General features: G+C 30.6%; 1 protein-coding gene across 1 annotated transcript; it reads right to left on the minus strand.

Moving 5' to 3' along the window:
* Positions 1-8,000: 8,000 nt before the first annotated feature.
* On the minus strand, positions 8,001-17,182 carry LOC114734534 (very-long-chain aldehyde decarbonylase CER1-like). Its single transcript, XM_028922147.1, has 11 exons — positions 17,158-17,182; positions 16,215-16,276; positions 15,012-15,232; positions 13,251-13,486; positions 12,178-12,397; positions 10,993-11,368; positions 10,063-10,167; positions 9,782-9,982; positions 9,192-9,284; positions 8,379-8,552; positions 8,001-8,171 (listed from the first exon to the last, which is right to left on the minus strand). Exons 1-11 carry the CDS (start codon positions 17,180-17,182, stop codon positions 8,001-8,003), a joined length of 1,884 nt encoding a protein of 627 aa, XP_028777980.1.
* Positions 17,183-22,115: the final 4,933 nt, after the last annotated feature.

A 22,115-nucleotide genomic window follows, 5' to 3' on the forward strand; every position in this document is an offset into this window, starting at 1 on the left:
TTATTTCATTATTTGATTTTCTTAATTTCATACTCTTTTTTTACTGTCCATAGTTTTGTTGTTGGGTTTTCCAATAACATTCTTCCGAGCGACTAAAGAAGAAGTCGAAATTCTTCCCATGAATTCAACATGTGACTGCCAGAAATTTTTCTTAGTTGATTTTGGTATTATATTTTTTTAATGTAATAGTAGTCGTAGTAGTAGTAATAATAATGATGAAGATGAGATAGAAAAATAGTCGTCATAATCGCTTGAAAGAGTGTGGAGAGTAATTAACTAGCTATAAATCAACAACAATGCCAACTTATCTGGAAAAGTAAACTTTTTAAACAATTTGATCAAACAAAAACTTTTTAAACTGATTGTAGAACTGACTTAGGGTGTGTTTGGACTAACAGTAGTAAAACTGACTTTTATTCTGTCACATTCCAAAAAAATTTCACCTGGTTATAGGGGATTAAAAATTGGAATGAGGATCAATATAAGAACTAGACGGAGAGATGAAACAACTTTTGATATAAAACCTTGATAAGGGCCGGGCTGATATTTTTGTAATTATAAGTCTAGGAAGGGCAAAACGGGAAAATTTGAGAAAAATTCTAGAAAATTTCTGAAAAATAGAAAAATTATAAATTAAAGGTTTTGAAAATTCAGTCAAGGTCCAAAAGGTGAAATTACGGTGAAAACAAATTGTCATGAAATTTCCTGTAAATAGAGATTTTTCGGAAAAATATTAGAAAATCAGAGGAAATAATTCTTTTAGTTAGTTAGAGGCTTCAATAAACTTGGGGAGAAGATGGATAAAGCATCTAAATATTTTATTGAATTTAAAAAATTGATTTGAGGCTTTGGAAGCTCAGAAATTAATTTTAAAGAATTTATTTTCCTTCAGATTTACTGATAGAGGCCTAATCGAAGAAAATTCAAAATAAATACTTAGAGGTGGCCAAAAATTCTAAAAATTTTCAGATCATATTTTCATATTAAAAGGTGAATTATCATGGAGAGAAATGAATTTTTGGAGGCTTGAAAAATTATAGAATGTTACTGGTGAATAATAACTGATAAAGTCTCAAATTGGTTTGGGATTTTAATTTGGATTGTGGGCAATCTTTCTAGACTAGCCCAAGCCATTTGTGAGGCCCCCATTGAGTCCAATAAGGGTCCAATTTCGTGTAGCTTCCAGGTCCCTCTAATTTTATTAAATAAAATGCAAAATTAAGGGATAATTGTGTGGAAAAATCTAGAGAAAAGCCACTTGGGATGATCTGATTATTTTGACACCTGATGACTGCCACATAACCCTCATGAGGTGTCCTAGCTCGGCCAAATCAGGAGGGAGAAGGGCTGATTGATTTTCTCTATATATATATCCCTTGGAAAATACAAATAAATGTTAGAAAATTGGAAAAACAAGGGGAGAATCTATCATTGTAGCTCCAGTATTATTTGTTCAAAATTTTCAAGTGTTTTAGGCAAGGAATCATACAACTTACACTAAGAAAACATTAAGATATGTCTAAGCATCATTATCTCTAAGTTTTATATTAATTGGATTAGGATTTTAGCTTGGAAAATCATGGGAAAATGCTGTCCAATTTTGATGAATCATGTGGCACTTAGGGAAGGATAGAAACCTTAATACACAAGTGTAATAAGCAAGATTAAATGGTATATAGATTGATTTTTGGAAGAAAATCAAAGTTAGGATTCTCGGGGGGGAGGTTCAACAAGCACTGTTCATGCAGAAGCAAATTGTTTTGCTTGATTTGATGATTCCAATGGCTTTAAAACATGTTTTTGTGTAGTGATCAGTGTTGGAAAGTGTTTAAAATCATTAGCATTAAAAATAGAATTTTTGGAAGTTATAACCTCCTATTCGGCCAAACCAAGTTCATGGGGAAAGAGTGTGAATTTCAAAAATCTGATTGAATATTTGAATTCCTCATGAAAAATTGTGTAAAAATGAGTCATGATGAGTTATGGATTATAAAGGAGGAATTACTTTGTTAAAAATCAAAGAAAAAGAGGAAATTGTTAAGATAAAGTTCAAGAATTGTAATTAAGTTGTTTAGTGATTAATGTGACATATGTTTATACTTGGTTTGATAGGCATTGTGAGGAGGAACCAAGGAGAAGCTTTGTTCCTTGAAGCAATCTAGTGGACAAGTGTTAAAAAGGTAACTTTGAATTATAATTTAATTATTTATCTTGCTTGTTTATTGTGATATGTTGTTTGCTTGGATCAAGAGACTTGTGTTGTGATATTGGTTGGTTGAATGACCTTGGTTTATGCTTTGGCCAAATGCATTGTATTGTGTTAATGTGAAAGTATTGATGTTCCTTTCCTAGCATGAGAATAAGTATGATTTTATGTGACTTGAGGATGTCTTGGAGTTCTATAATATGTCACATTATAACTTGTTTGATTTGCATGATAATTGTAATTCAAATGCTACTGAGATTTCTTTGAAATCTCACTCCTCCTATGTTAATTTATGCACCAAATAGGGGACGGTTCATCTAATGGCAAAGGCAAAGAAATAGTTTTGGGATAAAGGAGCACTATGGCACCCTTGATATTTTGAAATTTTATGTAAATGTTAAACAAACTTGATATTGAATTGCAATGGAATATGAATGATAATATGCTGTAAATCATATTTGTGTAACTTGTTCAAGTGCTAAAATATGGAATGGTGCAATGCCAAAAGGATGTGGAAGAAGGTAGAAAGGAAATAAATTCAAGAAAAATGGGATTAGGGAATAAAAATATCCTAACAGAGGCAAATCTTGTGACACATAAAATAATAAGCAAATGATGGAATTTGGGCCTGATATTGCATAGGTAAATAGATTTCATTTTTATCTTTAAATCAAGTGGTAAACTATTAAATTTGGAGTTGTGTGCTAAGAATTATGCCCTTACAAAGTTGGGCTAAAATACTGAAAATTCAAAAATTTATCATATGAACAATCCGTCTTGTCGAATTTTCTAGTACTGTTCTGGATGGAATTGAGTCTATAAATATTTTTCCTCTATAGAACTCTTAGCAACCTTCATGTGAAAATTGAAATCACCTCGTTTCAATTTTTCTAGAATTAGTTATAAATTTTCAAAGTTGGTCTAAATTCGAGCAAACAGTATACGGACAGAATTAAAGGTGAAATTTTGAAACTAAAATTTTTCATCCGGAAACATTGCAAAACACATTCTAATGGTTCCAATTGACTTATAATGGGGTAATAAATGAGATGTAACATATTCTAACTGACTTTGCAAACTCGAGTTAGGGTAAAAGTCAGTTAATATAACGTGATTTATGTTTAGATTGACGTTTGAAGTTAACTGCCCTTAATTTGTCATTTTGGGGTTACTCCAAAAATTAACCGAATTATTGCAATATAGTGCACAATCTAGGTCGTATTCACTTTGAGGAGCCGAAAACGAAATTAAATCCTAGTAAATAAATACAAGTAACCTAAACTATAAAAAGGATTTTTGATTTTGAAAAACTGCTAATTAAATACTATGAATCAAATTGAAATTAAAATACTTTTTTTGTTTTTATATAAAAATGATTAAAATGAATGGAGATTAAAGAAATAAAAATGAAATATACAAATAACAATGATAACAATCAATCCTCCAATTCAACAACACAGGCAATCCTCACTCCAAAAGATACGAGAGTTAAAACAATGAATTTAGAATTATAATTAAGCTTTTAATCCAACAACTAAGCCACCTAGAATTGCCACAAAATATTTTCCTAAAATCCCAATTTACGAACTGCAACCAGAATAATAAAATGGGATTAAGGATACTAAAAACCAATGCTTAATTAGAACTCTTAAATCCAAAACAACAGAATTAAAGCTAGCTAAAGACAACATGATCCAAAATTCTAAGCCACCTTAAAAAATCACAATATATTAACTCCAAAATCAATACAAATGTCATAACCACAACATTATAATTGAAATTAAAGTTATAAATAGTCCAATGTCAAATGCTAAGCAATAATCCAGTCACAATAATCTCTAAATATAATCAGATTAAGCAATACAATTATTCCAACAATCAGAAAAACTATCCAAAGACTTAGGAATTGTTAAACAATTATTGAGTAAGAGATTAAAGCAACTAAAACTCCCTTTTAAAGATCCAAGCTCCTGCCATTGTTGTTGAATTGGAAGATCATGAAACTCTAGCCACGGTTTGCCATCAAAATTGCTGTAATCAAAGCTCTGTTGCGGTCTGCCATGGAGGAGATGACGGAATAGTGGTCCTCACTGGTTCTGTGCGCCGGCAAGGAGAAGACGGTGGTGATGGTGTATATGGATTGGGTTGATAGAAGAGGAGATGGATGATTTCGAGTTGATGGAAGTGAAGAAATGGAGTCGGACGAATGGGATTGAAGAACACAGTGACTTCTGTTGAGCTCACGCTGTCAACACCTCCGGTCCTCACTCTCTCACTCCTCCCGTCGCTCTACGCTGCCACCAGCAAGAAGATGACGATGATGGTGGTGGTGAACGGAGAGAATGTCGGACTGTGATTCCGCTCGCTCCTCTGTTTCTCCAGCCGCCCAGCTCTGTTCTGTCTTTTATTTCGCCGTCGCGTGCCTCTCTTCGCGTTGCTCCCTGTTCGCCCTTCTTTTTTTCGCCGCCAGCATGTGTGTGTCCGCCTCCTCCTCTTTGGTGACAATAATAGGTTATTAGTTTTTTTAATTATTTTTTTATTATATTTTTTCTTTCTTCTTTTTTTTAATTTTAATTTTAATTTTTTTAAATCTTTTAAAAACCTGCAAACAAAATTCAAGAATAAGGTAGTATTAATTGTCCTCAAAAATTAATTAGTCACAATTAAACCAAAATATGACAATTTTGCCCTTATAAAATAATAATTCAAAATAAAATAAATTAAATCAAAGAACAATCAATTAAGGCAAAAAGAGACCAATTAAGTTGACAAAACCCATATAAAAGATACCAAAATATATAAAAATAATTAAGTTTGTCAACGTTTATAAAATGTCATTTTGAAAAGGTGAAACTTATTTGGATGGATAATAAAAAAGTAAGTTTAGATGTAAAATGACTAAAAATGGCATGAGTTTTTATATAAAACTCAGTTAATTAATTTGAAAAAATTAAGGATATACATAAGTATTTTAAAAAGATCATGTAACATATAATATAATTAAGTAATTTATTTAATTTATTTAATTTGTTTAAATTAGTCTATTGGGGTCTTATATTTAGAAGCAAAGGAAATATATCATATATATACAATTTGATAAACCATAGAAAAATAATTAATTAAATTAATTAAATTTTATTAGTTAATTTTGTTCTTAAAAAAAAAAATCAAATTATTGGGTCCAGATAGGACCCACTTAAATTTTCTTATCTTTCTTCTCATCTTCATTATGAGATTTATTGGAGTAATTTGCTCTTTTTCTGTTGTTATTTTTTTTTTCTATCTGCGTTTTCACCCTTACAAGTTACTCTGATTGGCTTTTGCCTCGGATGAACTTTTTCCCCAAAAGTCAATTGGACAAAAAGTTAACCCAAATAATTGTTCAAGCCCACACTAGCCACGAAAGCACGTTTGCCCTTTTTTAATGCACATTCTCCGTTCCAAACGCGCTGTCAAATTCACGCTCAGAATTTCATCAGTACCATGCTTGCACTATGGGTCAGTAATTTTAACTTAGTCAGTGGTCTTGAGCTCCTGGATATGCAGCCATGATAATTACTCGATGGTAACGAAGTTGCTCTCATTGCGGGCTTGCATTGCCACCAACCGACCTAGCCAGTCAGTTTCTGTTAGCATTCGATATCGATTGAGAAATTCAAAAAATAAACTTTTTTTCACTAGTGTGTTCTTGTTTCACGAGTGTCTTTTTTAAAAAAATAATGTCTCTCGTGTTGAAGCTCCACTTCTATTTACTGAAGTTAATGTTCGATTTGGCCAAAACGGTAACATAGTTTTGGATCCTAAAATTATGATCAGCTTTAGTCAGCTTTTATTACTACCTCCGGTCTTAAATATAAAAGCTAATTTGCAGTTACAAATTAGCTCTTATATTTAAAATAAGAGGTTATGCATCTCATTTCAAACTTTTATTTTATTACCTTGTTGCTGTGTTCTATCAATATTTTATCTGCATGTTTTTGGGACGTGGTCATAGTTTTTTTTTTTTGTCCTCGTCTATCACAAAATGCGAAACAATTTTAGATGTGATCTTGATAATGATGGTTTCTATATCTTATGAGAAGGACGAAGAAACTTCATCGCATCCTTAATTATCACCTTTAATTCCCACCTGATCGTGAAATATCATAATAATAAAGAACAATACTCCCCGGGCTTCTTAACATAGGGGCTAGTTGAGGTGTTAAATTTGACGTCTCAAATCACTTTATCTACTGTATTTGTTATTTTTAATTTTTCAAACTAATTTACCTAACTTAATTATAAAATGATATGTTTCAATACATTGGATTGTTTTTATATATATTATACATTGGTTTCAATAAATTAGTTAATTATAAACTAATTAACTAATTTATCTAATTTTATTAATCTAGTCAGATTAATTAAGTGGTTTTTATATATACATTAAAAATTGGTGTGAGTATATCACATTAGAATCAGCAGCGGCTTCCTATCTAAAAAAAGAATCAGCAGCGGCTGTAAGGAGTGGAACGGATTCCACTTTTCGTGAGTTCAGAGAGTTAGACACTAATTAGACTTCATTATATACGCCTAAATCTAATCTAATATTACCAGATTTTGAATAATTATATATAAAAAACAAATAATCATAATAGAAAGCGTGAACATCTGTAACCAAAATTACTCGACAAATATTGCAATACGCATGACTGTATATTTATACTATCATTTATGCCATCAGTTATGCAACCAGATAAATTAGTTTGAAGGCATGTACATGTTCCTAATATATTAATATTTATAGCAATATAAATTCCAACATTTATTGAATTTTGGATTAAAAACATTAATCTAGTAATTCGAGTGATATCACCTTTCGAATGTCAAAGTTGCGGACGTTGACTATCAACTCCACATATTAAAGAGCATTTTTACATCTAACATATTCATAAATTATATATTCACCACATTTATCCATCTTTATATATGTAGAAGAAGAGAATAATATGAAAAATGTAATCATACTCATGAGGTTCACATCCTTAAAAAGGTTAAGGTATAAATTTGTCTTAAAATTTTTTATTAAGAAACACTGAGCACTGGCAAGTTTTTTGGAGTGCAAATTTGCATTGGAAGTGTAAAAAAATCATAAAAATATTGCCTTTTATTATTAAAAACATTAATAGTTAATGTCACTATTTTAGCATCAATGTTAAATTTCTAACCGTAAAGAGCAATATTAGTACGATTTTAAACTTTCGGGGTAAATTTGTATAAAAAAATTTATGAGTTCTTAATACTCCTGAGTAAAAATTTACAGGACAAATTTGCATATTAACCTTATCCTTAAAATTAGAAAACAAATTAAGAACGCAGACAATGACGTGTGTCCGTGTATAAAAGGGGAGGGAGAGACCAGCCCCTTTTTTTTTTTTTTAATCTTTTAGCCAAAAGAAAGCTGGTTTTATTAAAACAAGAAAGCAGATAGATGAACCCCTACAAATCGACATGACATAGTCAACACAAACAAATCCAACCCATAACAAAAACCCTAAAACCCGAAATGGGGATCCAATTAAATAATAAATAATAGAAAAAAACAAAACCCACAGATTGTCATGGACATCACATACTACTGCCATTTGCCACACCACTAGCAACCAAAGCAATAGTTCATTATACAACTGCATTACATATATGTTAATTAGTACAAGCTTCATAGCTAAGAAACTCATCAAGGTCCTTATAACAATATAAAGCAACTTCAAATTTATTTAATTCATGCATATCTAGATTCATGGGAATGATCAAATTAAAAGGGAATGTCGAATTCCAAAGGTTGGAAACCATGACGAATGGTTGCATGCCATATTTGAGTGATATTGAAAGTGGTAGAACCACACTCATGTACGTTCCATCCTTCCAAGGCATGCACTATTCCTGCTATTCGCCAAGCACTCATTGCTCTCCTGGGCAGCCAGTTCTGTGATTTGGAAGTGAAAGATTAAAGCAATTTGAAATTAAATGATGGCTTTCATGAATGGAATACAATACATTATTTGGGCTTATTTAAATTTTTGCTAACATTATATAGACCTTCCATCTATTTTTAGAACATCCATTCTATTTCAATTTATATTGATCTAATTAAAAATTTGAAAAACCTATGGTAACTATATGTAGTACTAACCTCACAAGAATGCGTATTGGTGAATGAGGAAGGAGCTATCATGGCAGGAGTATAGTGGTAGAAGCAATCTTTTCGCATTTTCTTTGGAGGAAATTGAGAAAATGGTATGAAAATTGATCCTTTTGCTGCTCTCATCTGTTCATTTTCATCCCATCCATCTCCTACCAACCATATCTTCAAAAGACAAAAGTATATATTTAAACACTTAATTGTACACTAAGCTTCAATTCAATCGTTTAATTTTATTAAGGCGGAAGGTCTAATTTTACCTTTATATTTTCACTCAAAAGCAAAGTTGCCCCAAAAGTTTTTTTTTAGATTCAATGTTATCCAAAAAATTGAAAAACATAGCAATATTACTCTAACCCGTTAACAAAGTTAATTTTAACCATTTGTTGTCTTATTTATATTGAGGTGGCCTGCTTAGGTAATTTTAGTGATCAAAAATAACTTTGTTAACGAGTTGAGACAACATTGTCACGTTTTTCAACACAACTATTTCATTAGCTTGCTGCTTTCGCTGCTCCCACCATAATGTTTTTCTGGCAAGGCTTATAAATCGTTTGATGGAACAAAATGAGCTTTTTAAACATGTTTATAGATTGTTAATGGCCTTATATAGCCTAGTGATCTAAAAACTCCTTTAAGAAGCCATAGATTTGATCCTACCTGTAACTTCAAGTTAGCATCACTCATCTCTCTAATAAATAAGTAAAACAAATTCACGGATTTATACAATATAACTGAACAAACGGTCCATTATGAGAGAAATATGGGGATAAAGAAAGTCATTTGATTCTTAACAATATTTACCTTGGCATCAAAGGTAGCGGTGAGAGTAAGATCTACTTTGGCCTTGAGTCTTGAATGTAGCTTCGTCATCTCATCCTTGTTTAATATAGCTACCTGCTTGTAGTTACAAGCAACTTGAAAAAGTAAGTTTTCTTGAAAATTCTATTACTTTCACACACAAAAAATTAAGAAAATTGTTAACTTAAATTTTCCCAGACACTTTTCTCTGTGCTTACAGAATTCTTCCCAAAATTTAAACAGAATCAAACTTGTACCACCCCCGAAATTTGGGTTTGTGACTCAAATTTTGAGTGCTAGTTTAATTTAAAACAGCGGCAGGATTTTTCTTCAAAAACAGCATTTTAATTGTGATTAACGTAATATAAGATAAGCATTAGGGTGTTAGACACACCATAAGTTTAGGATGCTACATGCACCTAGAAAGGAATATCAGGGTGCTAGATGCTACCTCACCCTTTATTATAAAAATGTAGTTTTACAGTAAGCTAAGTATAAATAAAAAGAACAAGATTTTATAAAATCAGTGCATTGAAAACCTTATTTATGCAATTGCATTGCCTTATTCTGCAAAAGTGCATAAAACTAATTACCTGAACATTTCTTTTGGTGAGAGCAATGGATATAGCCAGAGAAACCTTATTAAACTTGCCTCGCAGAAGCACTTGACTTGTGCTCTCGGGAATGCTGTTCACTGCAATTGCTGCAGCTAAACTACTTCCATCTATAACTTTTATCTTCAACTCTGGAAACTTATGGATGTAGAGTTGCCCATTTCCATTCAATTCTTCTTGCTGCCAATTTATATATGTTTTTGCATTATAAAAGACCTATATATGTGAAGGTTTCTGTAATATTTTTTATTTCTAATTACCTGATTAAGAAGCCCAAGACTCAAAACTTTAGCTGCAGATGATTCAGCCTCTAATATTGCCTCTTCAATTAATTTGTTCACTGATGTGCTTTGTCCTTTCAAATACTGCATAACACACAATTAGAACACCAATGATAGGTCCTGGATTCCACATATTATATTCCTTCTTATCCTAAATGTAAGAGTTAAATAGAGAACAAATATGGAAAGATTAAGAAATTATTTAGTTATTTGTAAAAAAATATTTATTGGCTTTTCTAAAGCGCACCTTTTAATCAATTGCATTAGATTTTTTTTTTAATTAATGATTGAAAACTTCTTTACTCACTATGTGAAATCAATAGAGAGAATTTTGAGAAAAAATTATAGATTTGGAAGACAAGATAAATTTAAATCTTATATTTAAAACCAAAACAAATATTTGCATTGGCTTTTATATTTAATATTGGGGGGACTAAAAAATTTCAATTTGTCTAAGATCTTAGTCATCATTTTCATGTAAGTGTGATTGCCTCATTACTTTAGATTCTTTAGAGTTTCTTGAACAAAAGACAATTCTTTCCTTTTTGATAAAAAGTCACAATGCATTCAAAAACAAGGAGTTCAAGTTACAAGGTCAGAAAGTAAAGGACAGGCATTCAGAAAATAAAGATTCCCATAGTCTATTCTAGGAGTTAAGAAAATAAAGAACAGATGGAAGACAATTCAGAACCGCTCAGACTAGATAAATTCTGCAACCCACAGCTATCATAGCTAAATCTATAGTTCTTTAAAATAATAAAAATACCTTTATAATCTGAACCATTCCTAGATTGAGCTACAATTAAGCAATAGATCATAATTAACATGGAAAAGGAAAAATTTAGGGACCTGATTCAAAACTGAAGTAAACTATATGAAAAATTAGTTTTCCATATGAAAAATTCTTACTTGTTTTGTGAATCGTGGAACGACCCATGACTGCAAATTAAGCTTGCTGAAAGTGTTCCTTTCTGAAACAAATGTTCGACCAAAGATCCAACCCGTTGCTATAAAACCAAAAGTGAAGGGCCACATGAAACGAAGATACCATTTTGCCGTTTGAGGGTTGGAGGCTAAGGAAGCGAAGCCTAAAGGAAGATGATAGATAGAGTATGGTGTTGTTAGGTGGGTTAAGTGAACCACATCGGGTGAATCCTTTGGTCTCTTCAAAGACATTTCATAAGTTTCATCTGTGGAGTCATCCACGGTTCCATAAATGTAGTCATATATTGGCATGAAAAGAGAGTAATTTGTCCTGAATTTGGTGTGATGCAGTGAGTGAAACCTGTAGTCCACAAATCGGCCTTGAGTTTCTTATCGTTGATTGAATGACTATTCAATTCTTGATTCACTATGATAATCGCATAATCATAAGTGCCAGTTAAGAAAATTAAATAGTAGAAAAAGGTTCTAAAAAATTCAAATTTATTAGCCAAACCCTTGTATTTACAAGTCAAATTCAACTACTTATGTTTGCAAGTCAAACTTTCATATTTTACTTGGCGGGATACATCATTTTACAAGTTGTACTTATAAGAGTTACTCATCTAATCCTATCTGTAAGGGTTGGTTGGACAGTTGGTTTTGGTCCTAGAATCTTAATCAATTTTATCTCTCATATTTGTTATTTTTTTAAATTAATTTATCTAACTTATAAACTAATGTATAATTTGACTTTATGCGAGAATATTCTAAGAAATCATGCAATATTTACTAGAATTAAATAATTTATTTAGCTTCTCTAATCTACTCATATTAAATAAATAGCTCTTAATTACATTAAGAAATTGGAAGTAATATAACAAATTGAATTCCTTGAGATCTCTTTGTGTTTAATTTTCTCATAGACTTAAAGTATTGAATTGAAGCGCAGTTCCTATTCTTGGTAGGTTGTAGTGATAGTGGGAACGATGATAAATTGTAATTGTAATATTCCCAAAAGAATAGCCCTTCAGGAATTGGGGAAACTGTGGAGGATCCACTGAAAGCCCCATTAAGGAATGTCTACCTCGAACTATATATCATACCTTATGTTTTAATTAGTAGATGTGGGACTTAACATGCTCTAATAATGAACGAATTGAAAAGACTTACGATGGAGTGTAGGCGAGATACTTCAGAAAGGGGAAGAGAGAGAAGAGCTTCTTTGGAAACAACTCAAAGTTGCAGTGACCCAAATTGTTCATGAAATCGATATAAAACAAGTAACCATAAACAGAAGCAATGGAGGCAGTCTTTGTGAACAATGTTGCAAATTGTGGTATTGCGAATAGAGCAACATATGCTAAGACCTCAGCGAATGGATGAGCAACAGCTGTAAAATAATCACAGTAATAACATCAAGGGTATGTAAAAGATGTAAGAAATAAGAAATAAGAAATAAGAAATACAGCGAATGTACACTTATGTCCCGGAAAATTAATTTGATGATGGCAGAGATCTAAGAAAAACTTGTGGAAAGATGAATTGCAAGTATCAATTCATACAACTTTAGATAAACTCAGGTGAAAATAATTAGGAGTGACTTAAGAAAATTAATCATTTGATTTGCAAATGAGACATTTATAATTGTAACTATCTACATATTTGAATATTTTTTCCAGTATTTAATACAGGAGCTACATAACTAATTTATAAGAATTAAGAAAATTAAGCTCATTATTTGTTAAAAAAAAACATGTTGGTTTCTCTAAAGTACTCCTTTTAATTATTTGTATTAAAAATTATTCACAAATAAAAACCCTCTTCATATGTGCAATCAATGAGAGTTGAGGAAAAGGTTATAATTTTTAAAGACAAACTGGATTGGGGTCTTACACTTAGAACTAAAGTAAACTCCTCTACTAACTCTTACGTTTAGGTTAGAGGGAGTGTCATCCTTCAGCAAACTTCTTCAGACTTAACTATTTTTCATTATGTACAATTGAATACATACGCATAAACAAACATGTCAATACTATGCTCAAATTGATGACCTTATTCAAGCATAGCGAGTGGGACTGCCACTAGAGCAACTTGGCATTGACTTAATTATCATTAAATTGATCTTTTGAAATCAATTGTCATTCCCCTGATAAATTGATCAATCTAGAGCAGATATCAGCTCTGCCAACAACACAACATAAATGAAAAAGAAAGAGGAAAACTATGAATGAAGAGTATGATACCAGTAATAGGCTGGGTGACTATGGAAGAATGATGGTGAGAATGGTAGCGAGAATAAAGAAAGTGGTGATGAAGGGCTCTGTGAAACCAATAATAAAGAAACTCCACTGGACCAGCATGTAATAAAGCTACGAGAACCACGCCATCTGCTCTCCATACGGGTAAGTGACTAGCAACCTCGGGAAGCATCGTATATGCTAGGCACATGATATGTCCAGTCAGCAAAATATAGTCATCCCTGCATATATCATACATTGCAAACCAAGGCAAGATCAATATTTTTAACTTGACTATTTGTGGTTTTAGAGATATTATTGGTCCTTAATTCTTAATTATACGGATCCTATTCACACATGAATGCAGAGGGTGCATTTAAAACGGATTAAAAAAAGAGAAAAAAATAATGAATAAATATAACTGCAAAAGCATACTTTTTGTCTTTTGATTTTGTATAAGATTTTAATTTGGTTAATTTTATGATGTGACTTTTCACTCTTTAGACCCTAATACCATTCGTCTCAAATGATGATTTTTTGTGCCCATTATTGTTATTTTTAAATTAAAATTAACACATCAAGATTTGAAAATGTTTTGTCAATATTTAAAGGTTTAATGTCAGTATCTTTTGTTAACAGTGTTAAGGTTATATGACTAAAAAACATTTTATAAAATTAAGGGACCAAAATGAAATATGGTACATGTGAAGTTAAAAAAATAAATGTACACTTTGACCATATAATTACTATAAGTAGATGAATGCACAGCTAAGTTCTTTTTTACATCAGAATTTGGTCATAAATTTGAATCTCACCTCCAATATATAGTTTCAAATATGGAAATCGTTTAAGAGTAGGGGATGATATATACGTGTTAAGTGAATTGGAGATTTGGATTTAAAATTATGGCTCAATATAAAATATAGGTATAATAATTAAATTGTAATGTATGCTCTTCTTAGCTTTGTTAAAACCTAAAATTAAGTGGACCTTTTTATTTATTTATTTATAAACATACGTATGTAGAGCTTTTTCATCTCTTCAGCTTTGGTAAATGACATAAGCTTACCTTTTTAAGAAAAAACACAAGCATTCCTTAAAAATAATAAATTACACAGATCTCTAATAAGTTGTTCTAAAACAACATGGACTTTTTCCCCCCTAAGCTACTTCAAGGGAGAATCGTGTGGTTTAAACTTATGGTAGGTTTGTGGGGTTCAACAGCAGAGGTTTCTGCATGTTTTTGGGGGACCCCCGGGGGGGCGGGGGGTTAGATATGTATAATTCTGAAAAAAATTATGTAATTCTCGAAAAATTAAGGAAGTTATGTTTAAGAATCTCCACAACCAACAAAATAAAATATTAATGTATATAGCAAGATGATGCACTAATTCAAAAATCACAACACAGCTAATTTTATTTTCTAAAACTAGATAAAATGTATTAGAATATATTAGCTCTGGTCTTTAATATAAGAGTTAATTAGAGATTAGATATAGTCATAAATGTAAAACTTCAATCCTCTTTATCTCTCATATTTTTCTAAAATATTCCTATTAATTGCAAGGGTTCCTATTAAGGGATAATTCTAATAACCCAATGTACATAATTGGAGAGGATGGTTTAGGGAGATTAACGTATATTTGTGACAAATTAAATAATTAACTTAACTAATTTTTTTAATATTTATAAATTAGTTTTTTTAGCTCTTATATTAATGACCGAAACAGTATGTCAACTTTATGAGCAGTTTTGAAAGGAACGAACCAGTTGCTTTCTCTGTCAACTTGTGAGAATTCAAGGCCTCTATCAATGATCCTGCTTTTGCCTTGAGCTGATCGATGGCGAGAAACAGATATCCAGATCTGGTTGTGAACCAACCTCGCCATTAACATTGGAAGTATGAGACAGTAAGCGAGGTCTCTCTCATGCGACGCTGTCACACAGTAAATGATGGTCTGAACCACCCATGGGGCCATTAACACGTACTGCAATAATTTCCATCATCGTCCGTCGTCGTCATTATGATGAAACAAGAAAAGGGCAAACTTGTCAGCATATTTTTCATTGTCATTTAACATACTACCTGCTCTAGTTCTCAGTATAAGAGCTAAATAAATAATTTGAGAAGGTTACGTAAATTAATTAAGTTAGTTAATTATAACGACTATGTGTTACCCTTTCTAATCTTGTGCGTTGAAACTATCATTTGGTAAGAACTCCTTATAGGGATGTTTTAGAGAAAATATTATAAATTCCAAAGACAAAATTGATTAAGATTTTATATTTAGAATCAAATTTAATCTCTAACTATTACTTATATTAAAGACTAGAATTAGTATGTTAATTAGCTAGAAGTTTCTTATAATAAGGAGCTGAGAGAGTACATCACGATGGAAAATTTTAGCAAGCTAGGGGGGAAGAAAGAGTTACAGTATCATCAATGCAAAAAGTCGCAACATTGCCAAAAAAAAAAAAAAAGAGCAGCAACAACAACCACAGCGAATACATTCACGTAATTGAAAAGAATGGAGCAACTTTTTCCTTTTTTGAACGCAAATCAAGGCTAAGTGATCAAGTATATTAAGAAAATTAAATACAACTGAAAGGACGAGAAAAAAGGAATAGGCTGAGAAAAAAGAAAGAAAGAAAGAAAGAAACTGCCGAAAATATTCCCATTGCAAAGTTCATTTTTCAAACGCATCTAAAATTTATTTAAAAGCTCAAGTGCAATCTCTATCCTTGGCAGGTATAATTCTTTTTCAATTACGTATAACATAACTTTAACTATGTATACATTTGCACACACATGAAGATTTATTGCACATAAGTGACATAACAAAAGTTATACTCGCTTAAACACCCAAATTTTTGGGCATCTTTGGGTAATGAATTTTGCGGTGAGAGATTTTTCAGCAATTTTTCTGGGGAAAAAACAAAGTTAATAGGAGAGGCATAAGAAAGCAAAACCTTAAAGCTCCCAAGAGGCTTCCATGGCCAATCTGTAAGTATGCCTGGTTGCGAAGCCATATCTTTCAAATCACAATCTCTTATGGCATAGCATGGCCTCCTATATAGCGCTTTAGTCGTCTGCAGATTAACCCTATCATTTAATGCACACAGGTACGGTCAAATTATAGTCCTTATAATTTATTATAATTTTAATTCATTTTTTAAAGAGTTATGTATCATATCCTATGTATATTATCCATTGATTCTACCAACTCATATACTACTTTTGGTCCTCATTATAAAACCTCTCATATGCACACATATTAAGAAAAGAAGTTAAGGTGGCTGCTTGTATTTAATCTATCAAAAATTTGTTATCCTCCTTAAAATACCCCTCTCACTATTGACATTTAAAGGTTGAAACTTTTCAATACACAATGGTAGTTTGGGAAAAAAGAATTACTAATTTTGGTAATAAATATAAGAATTAGATAAGATATTTACTTTGATCTTAAATATAAGATCTTAATCTATTTTATCCACCAAATTTACGAACTTTTATTTGAAGTATACCTATTGATTGTACATATTAAGGGGTTTTTTCCATGAGGTAATTCTAATACACATGATTAGATAGAATATTGAAGGAAAAACAACACACATTTATTATCAATAATTTACTTAACTAATTTTTTTAATATTCTAAAATTAGTTATGTGGCTCTGATATTAAAAATAAGAGGTAATAATATATAAATAAGATATGGATAAAAGAGAACGATGTCTTAATCTTATAAATAGAATTAAAGCAAACTCAATAACTAGTTTCTACAATCAGCGGTAAGTGGAGTAATAATTCTTATAATTTTTCATGTGAAAATTGTATAGCTCTTTATCTAATTGTCAATATAAAATTTAATGTCGATATCTATGGCAAGCTGTGTAGGTCACAGATGAAAAACAATATGTTTCATTACTACAAATCATCACCATGTAGTTAAAAAATATTTTCCTAAATCTTTTTTAACTTTTGTAAATTGGGTTTTCAGCCTTGACTGGTTATCTGGTGTCATGTTGATATTTGGATTAGGATCTCATATGATAAAACTTTAGCACGTAAAATATAGAAATAAACTGACATAGATTTCAACTTATGTTAGAATTTTATGCGTACATAATGATTACACGTTGGTAGACTTAAAGTTCAGGAGGCATACCTCCAAATACATTTGGCAGCACTAGAATATAATACTTCCTTCAATTTTTAATAAAAGAGCTAGATGGTAGTTAGATTTTGTCTTAAATATGAGACTTCAATCCACTTTGTCTCCTTTCTTTTTCCAAATATCCATATTAATAGCAAGCGGTTCTTATCAAGAGATAATTCTAATAATCCAATGTATATGATTGAAGAGGATATTTGTGACAGATAACCAACTTAACTAATTTTCTTAATATTTTTAAATTATTTATTTAACTCTTATACTAAGAGCAAGAGCTAGTATAATAATATTGGTCTTTGGATGTTTAAATGGCTAACGTAATTTCACACTAAACAATTTTTCTTTCTTAGATGTTACTCCCTCCCTCCCTAGCCCCTACCTTTTTTTTTCCTGCCATAACTAGTCCCGACCTATTTATAACAGCCTTTTCAAAGCTTCGGGAAGAACTTAAACATGTTCTTAGACATGCCTCTAATATATTATTATAAAAAGCGTTTAAAGTGCAAGACAAGCATTTTAGGTAATTAAATCTCTTCCTTAAACTCAATAGTAATTCCTCCAAGTTTTAAAGTACAAAAAAGGAAACAAGGCAAACACTGAAAGAAACAAAACGATGAAAGACAGAAGGGTGCATAATTTCAAAATGAATGCTGAAGAAAGCCGTTATTAGAAATAAAGTCAAACTGTGTTTTGCATCATTGTATTTGTAGCTCTCAACATCCTCCATAAATAAAGAAGATGAAAGCGTACCAAACGCCTGACAAAAAATCGGCTGAAATAGGGACTTCCCACCATACACGTTCAGGTGATTGCTCTTATTGGTTGCACAATTTAATGAATGTACTCCTCCCGCCCTATTTATGAGACTGAAAGAGATTTCTTTTTAATCTTATCTACTATTTTGTCATTCATTTATTATAGTATACTCAACTGATCCTATTTATAAGGCACTTCAATTTTTAATATGAGTGTACTATTTAGTCTTTTATTTATTATAGCCAAGATAGTTATTTTCTTGAAGATGTATATATTAAATAAAGATAAATTTGAAAATTTATATTTTAATGAAAAATTAATATGGTTTAAAGTTTTTTTAGTATATGTGAAACATATCAGAAGTGCCTTATAAATAGAAATAAAGGAATAGATATTATAGTTTTTTCAAAAATGTATATATTAAATAGGGATAAAATTAAAAAGTTGTTATATTTTAATAAAAAGTTAATGTAGTTTAAGATTTTTTTTTTAGTTTATGTAAAACATGTTGGAAATGCCTTAACTTATAAATAGAACCTAAAGGGTAGATATGTAGTTTTTTTTTTTTAAGGCATATATATAGTTTTAGGTAGGCATAGGTATCCTTCTATTAGAAACAATCCCATTTGAGGTACTGTCAGACACTGAATGTTGGCATAAAAGTGTATATATATATATTAAATAAAGATAAAATTGAAGAGTTGTATATTTTAATGAAAAGTTAATGTAAGATTTTTCTTAATTTACTTAAAACATGTTGGAAGTGACTAGTAAATAGGAAAAAAAGGAATAATAATTTTTCTATTATTAACCAAAATCAAAAAGATATTTTTTATTTTATGAATTAGTAGTCCCTAGCTAGTTATATATGACCTTCCTTTTTTTTATGGACCAAAGTAAATATGCCCTTCCTATAAATGGGAGCGTTAGTAGCTAGGACGTGGATATATAGTTAGTGTATGGCTCATGAGGCTCTCACTTAATTCTGTCGGTACATTTTGGTATGTTGTCATCTTCGTTATTTATTGAGGATTATATATATTTACAATTGGCTGCCACAGAAATATGAAGCACGTTTTAATCGAAGATTGGCTGAGACATATGCTGCAGAAAACCAAATTGATGAGGCAATAATCTGATAATAAAGAGGGGGGATTGATTAACAAAAATATCTATTCCCTTTTTTTTTTTAATAAGATACAATTAATCAAATCATGTTGTTTGAAATATTGGTTAAAATGAGTTGAACACTATAAATGTAACATCTCTTTTTTTTTTTAATTTAAAGAGTTAATTGTGATATAAGGTATATGTTTAAAGAGTATGTAATAAATTTGTTCTACATATCAATAAGATATTAGAAAGGTTGTAAACGAATATCTAATAAAATAACTCATTGAAATGATTATTTTCAGCTAAAAAAAATGATTATTTTAGAGATATATATATATATATATATATGTGGGTGGATATTATCTTCAGATTGGTTCAAGGAATATTAGGTAAATAATACTTAGAAAAGCTTTTAAGATTTGCAAAGATTGGGAAAAAAATTATTTAGATAATATTTGAATGTAATCAGATTTTTAATATTTGGATGCCTTAAAATAAATACAATTCAATTTTATTTTTAGAAAGTAAATAGGATATGTTTAAAATAAAATAAAACAATTATTTTGAACGATTTAAAGCAAACCTAGAGATATGTGCAAATACATATGCTACCTAAGGTCATGATATAAAAGTTTGTTGACTAATTTGATAATATTAAGAAAGTTTATTAAATTAGTTATTTGTAGCAAATAGATATTGTCCTTCCTAAAATACCCTTGCTAATAATATGTATTGAATAGAACTACCATTTAATAAAATATTTAACATGTGCAACTATTATAAGGATTACTTTGGAAAATATGGATAAATATAAGAAACAAGATGAATTGAGGTCTTACATTTAGGACCAGATTGAAAGTCAAACTAACTCTTATATTAATAACTAAACTAGTATATATCTTTTTCACTTTCCCGCATCAGTACCCCAGCCTTTCCTCTCATTTCCATCTTTGCTTTCTCTCTCTCCTTTTTTCCATCTCCTCTGCTGCTTCTTCTTCCCATCTTCTTCCCATCAACACATGCTCACCCATTAATTTTCCTCTCATCCATTTTCTCCCTCCATCTCCATCAAATAAATATATATAATGCCTTGTCAACCTCAATGAACCAAATCCCTGAGGGCACGTTGTCACATAGGCCATTGGCTGACACGCACAATACATATATTTGTGTGTCACCTGCTTGCACCTTCTTATGCCCTGCCGCATCACTGTCAACGGACATACAGATATATTAAAGTCCTCCTCTTCATCTTTGAACATATATACATAATGTAATTTCTCTGTTCAATTATAATACGATGTCCAAATATATACATAAATTACCACACACAAATATATGTATATATCTTTATATAAGGCCAAATTTTGGAGAATAGCTTTAAAGTTATAAGTAGTTTGGAGTGGTTTTAGGGTAACTCTAGAATAATTTTTGGGATATATATTAATATATGTTATGTGTACGATTTTGGAGTAACTTTGTTGTAATTATTTACAAGAGTAACAAGTAATTTTGGAATTTTTTTTTTTTATATACATGTGAACTGCATGTGATTCTATTATGGTCCTCTTAATTTAATACTCAATAATTATATAAATATATCTTTATATGCATAATCTAATTTAATGCTTGTTTTATTTTATTCACGATTTATAATGTGGATAAACATATTAATTCATATTAACAATAGTTAATGTTCTTAGTAATTATAATAATTAGATCATAATACTATTATAATCGTTTATACTATTAGTTTTGAATTTCTCTACATATGTGAGCTGCATTAAAAAATGTGTGTATGTTAGTTAGAACTCTTTTATGCCTTGGTTTTAAACTTTTCAAACATGCTTTTGTGTAATTTAAATCGTTTATAATTTTCTTGAAGCTTTAATTTGCTGTCAAATATATTTTTAAGAACTCGATCAATTGGTATTCTGGGTAAGTTTGGTTGGTGTTTTTTTTAAATAAAAAAAAAAGGCAGAAGTCTCATGAAAGATGATACTCCCTCCGTTCCTTATTATAAGAGATATTTGATGTTTATGACATGTTCCTATATATAAGAGACACTTACAAGTTGTCTCTACTTTTTTGTGTTGATTTACTATTTTACCCATATTTATTATCTCCAACTCACACTCTCTCTCCCTCTCACTTTTCTTTCTTTTAATAATTTAATTGTTCTCTCTCATGCTCTCTCTCCTTATTAATGAGGGCATTTTTGGAAAAAAATTATACTTTTTACACATTAATTGTTCTTAACTAATTTTAACTATTTTTTTTATCAATGTACTTCGGTTATTTGTTTCTTATAATAAGTAACGGAGGAAGTATACAGTAAAAAAAATAATAATAAACACGTCCCTTCAAACTTGCTAATTGCACTGGAGAGTCCCAAAAGGACTTGAGTGCATTAATGAAAAAGATGAGTTGACACATATGCCCCTGTTAAAATACACACAACACTTGCAGAATTGATTTCTCATGTCTTCTCTCCTGAGTTCCTTCAAGAGAAAGAGAAGCTTGCTGCAAAGGAAGCAAAGTTGCGGAGTATCCTCCCTATCATAATTAGTCAAGTCAAAGCACATTCTTTGTTAAATTTTTGCAACCACAACTCTTTCTTAAATATTTTCAAAACAAAAATTACCCGTTAAACCTGTTATAAATTAAAGATTAGATTTTAAGGGAGTCAAATATATATAAAAAAATGACCTTTACCCCGCTTGTCAAATCACGTGTGATGGATTGGACCTCAAGCAAGTTAAAACTATTAAAACTTAAAAAAAATTTCACAATCATAAATTTAAAAGACAAAAGTGAAATGAAATTGG

Source organism: Neltuma alba, unplaced genomic scaffold (assembly GCF_004799145.2).
Source record: "Neltuma alba isolate B1F8T4 unplaced genomic scaffold, ASM479914v2 tig00013108_pilon, whole genome shotgun sequence".
Classification (NCBI taxonomy): Eukaryota; Viridiplantae; Streptophyta; class Magnoliopsida; order Fabales; family Fabaceae; genus Neltuma; species Neltuma alba.

Bases quoted from the DNA above. Each gene is read 5' to 3' on its own strand.
- LOC114734534 (XM_028922147.1), bottom strand. From the start codon at position 17,182: ATGATTTGTAGTAATGAAACATATT. The intron at 16,277-17,157 runs GTTTTTCATCTG...GTGATTTGAAAG, and splicing joins TTGTAGTAATGAAACATATT to ATATGGCTTCGCAACCAGGC. The intron at 10,168-10,992 runs GTAAGAATTTTT...TGTGTTATGCAG, and splicing joins TTCCACGATTCACAAAACAA to TATTTGAAAGGACAAAGCAC.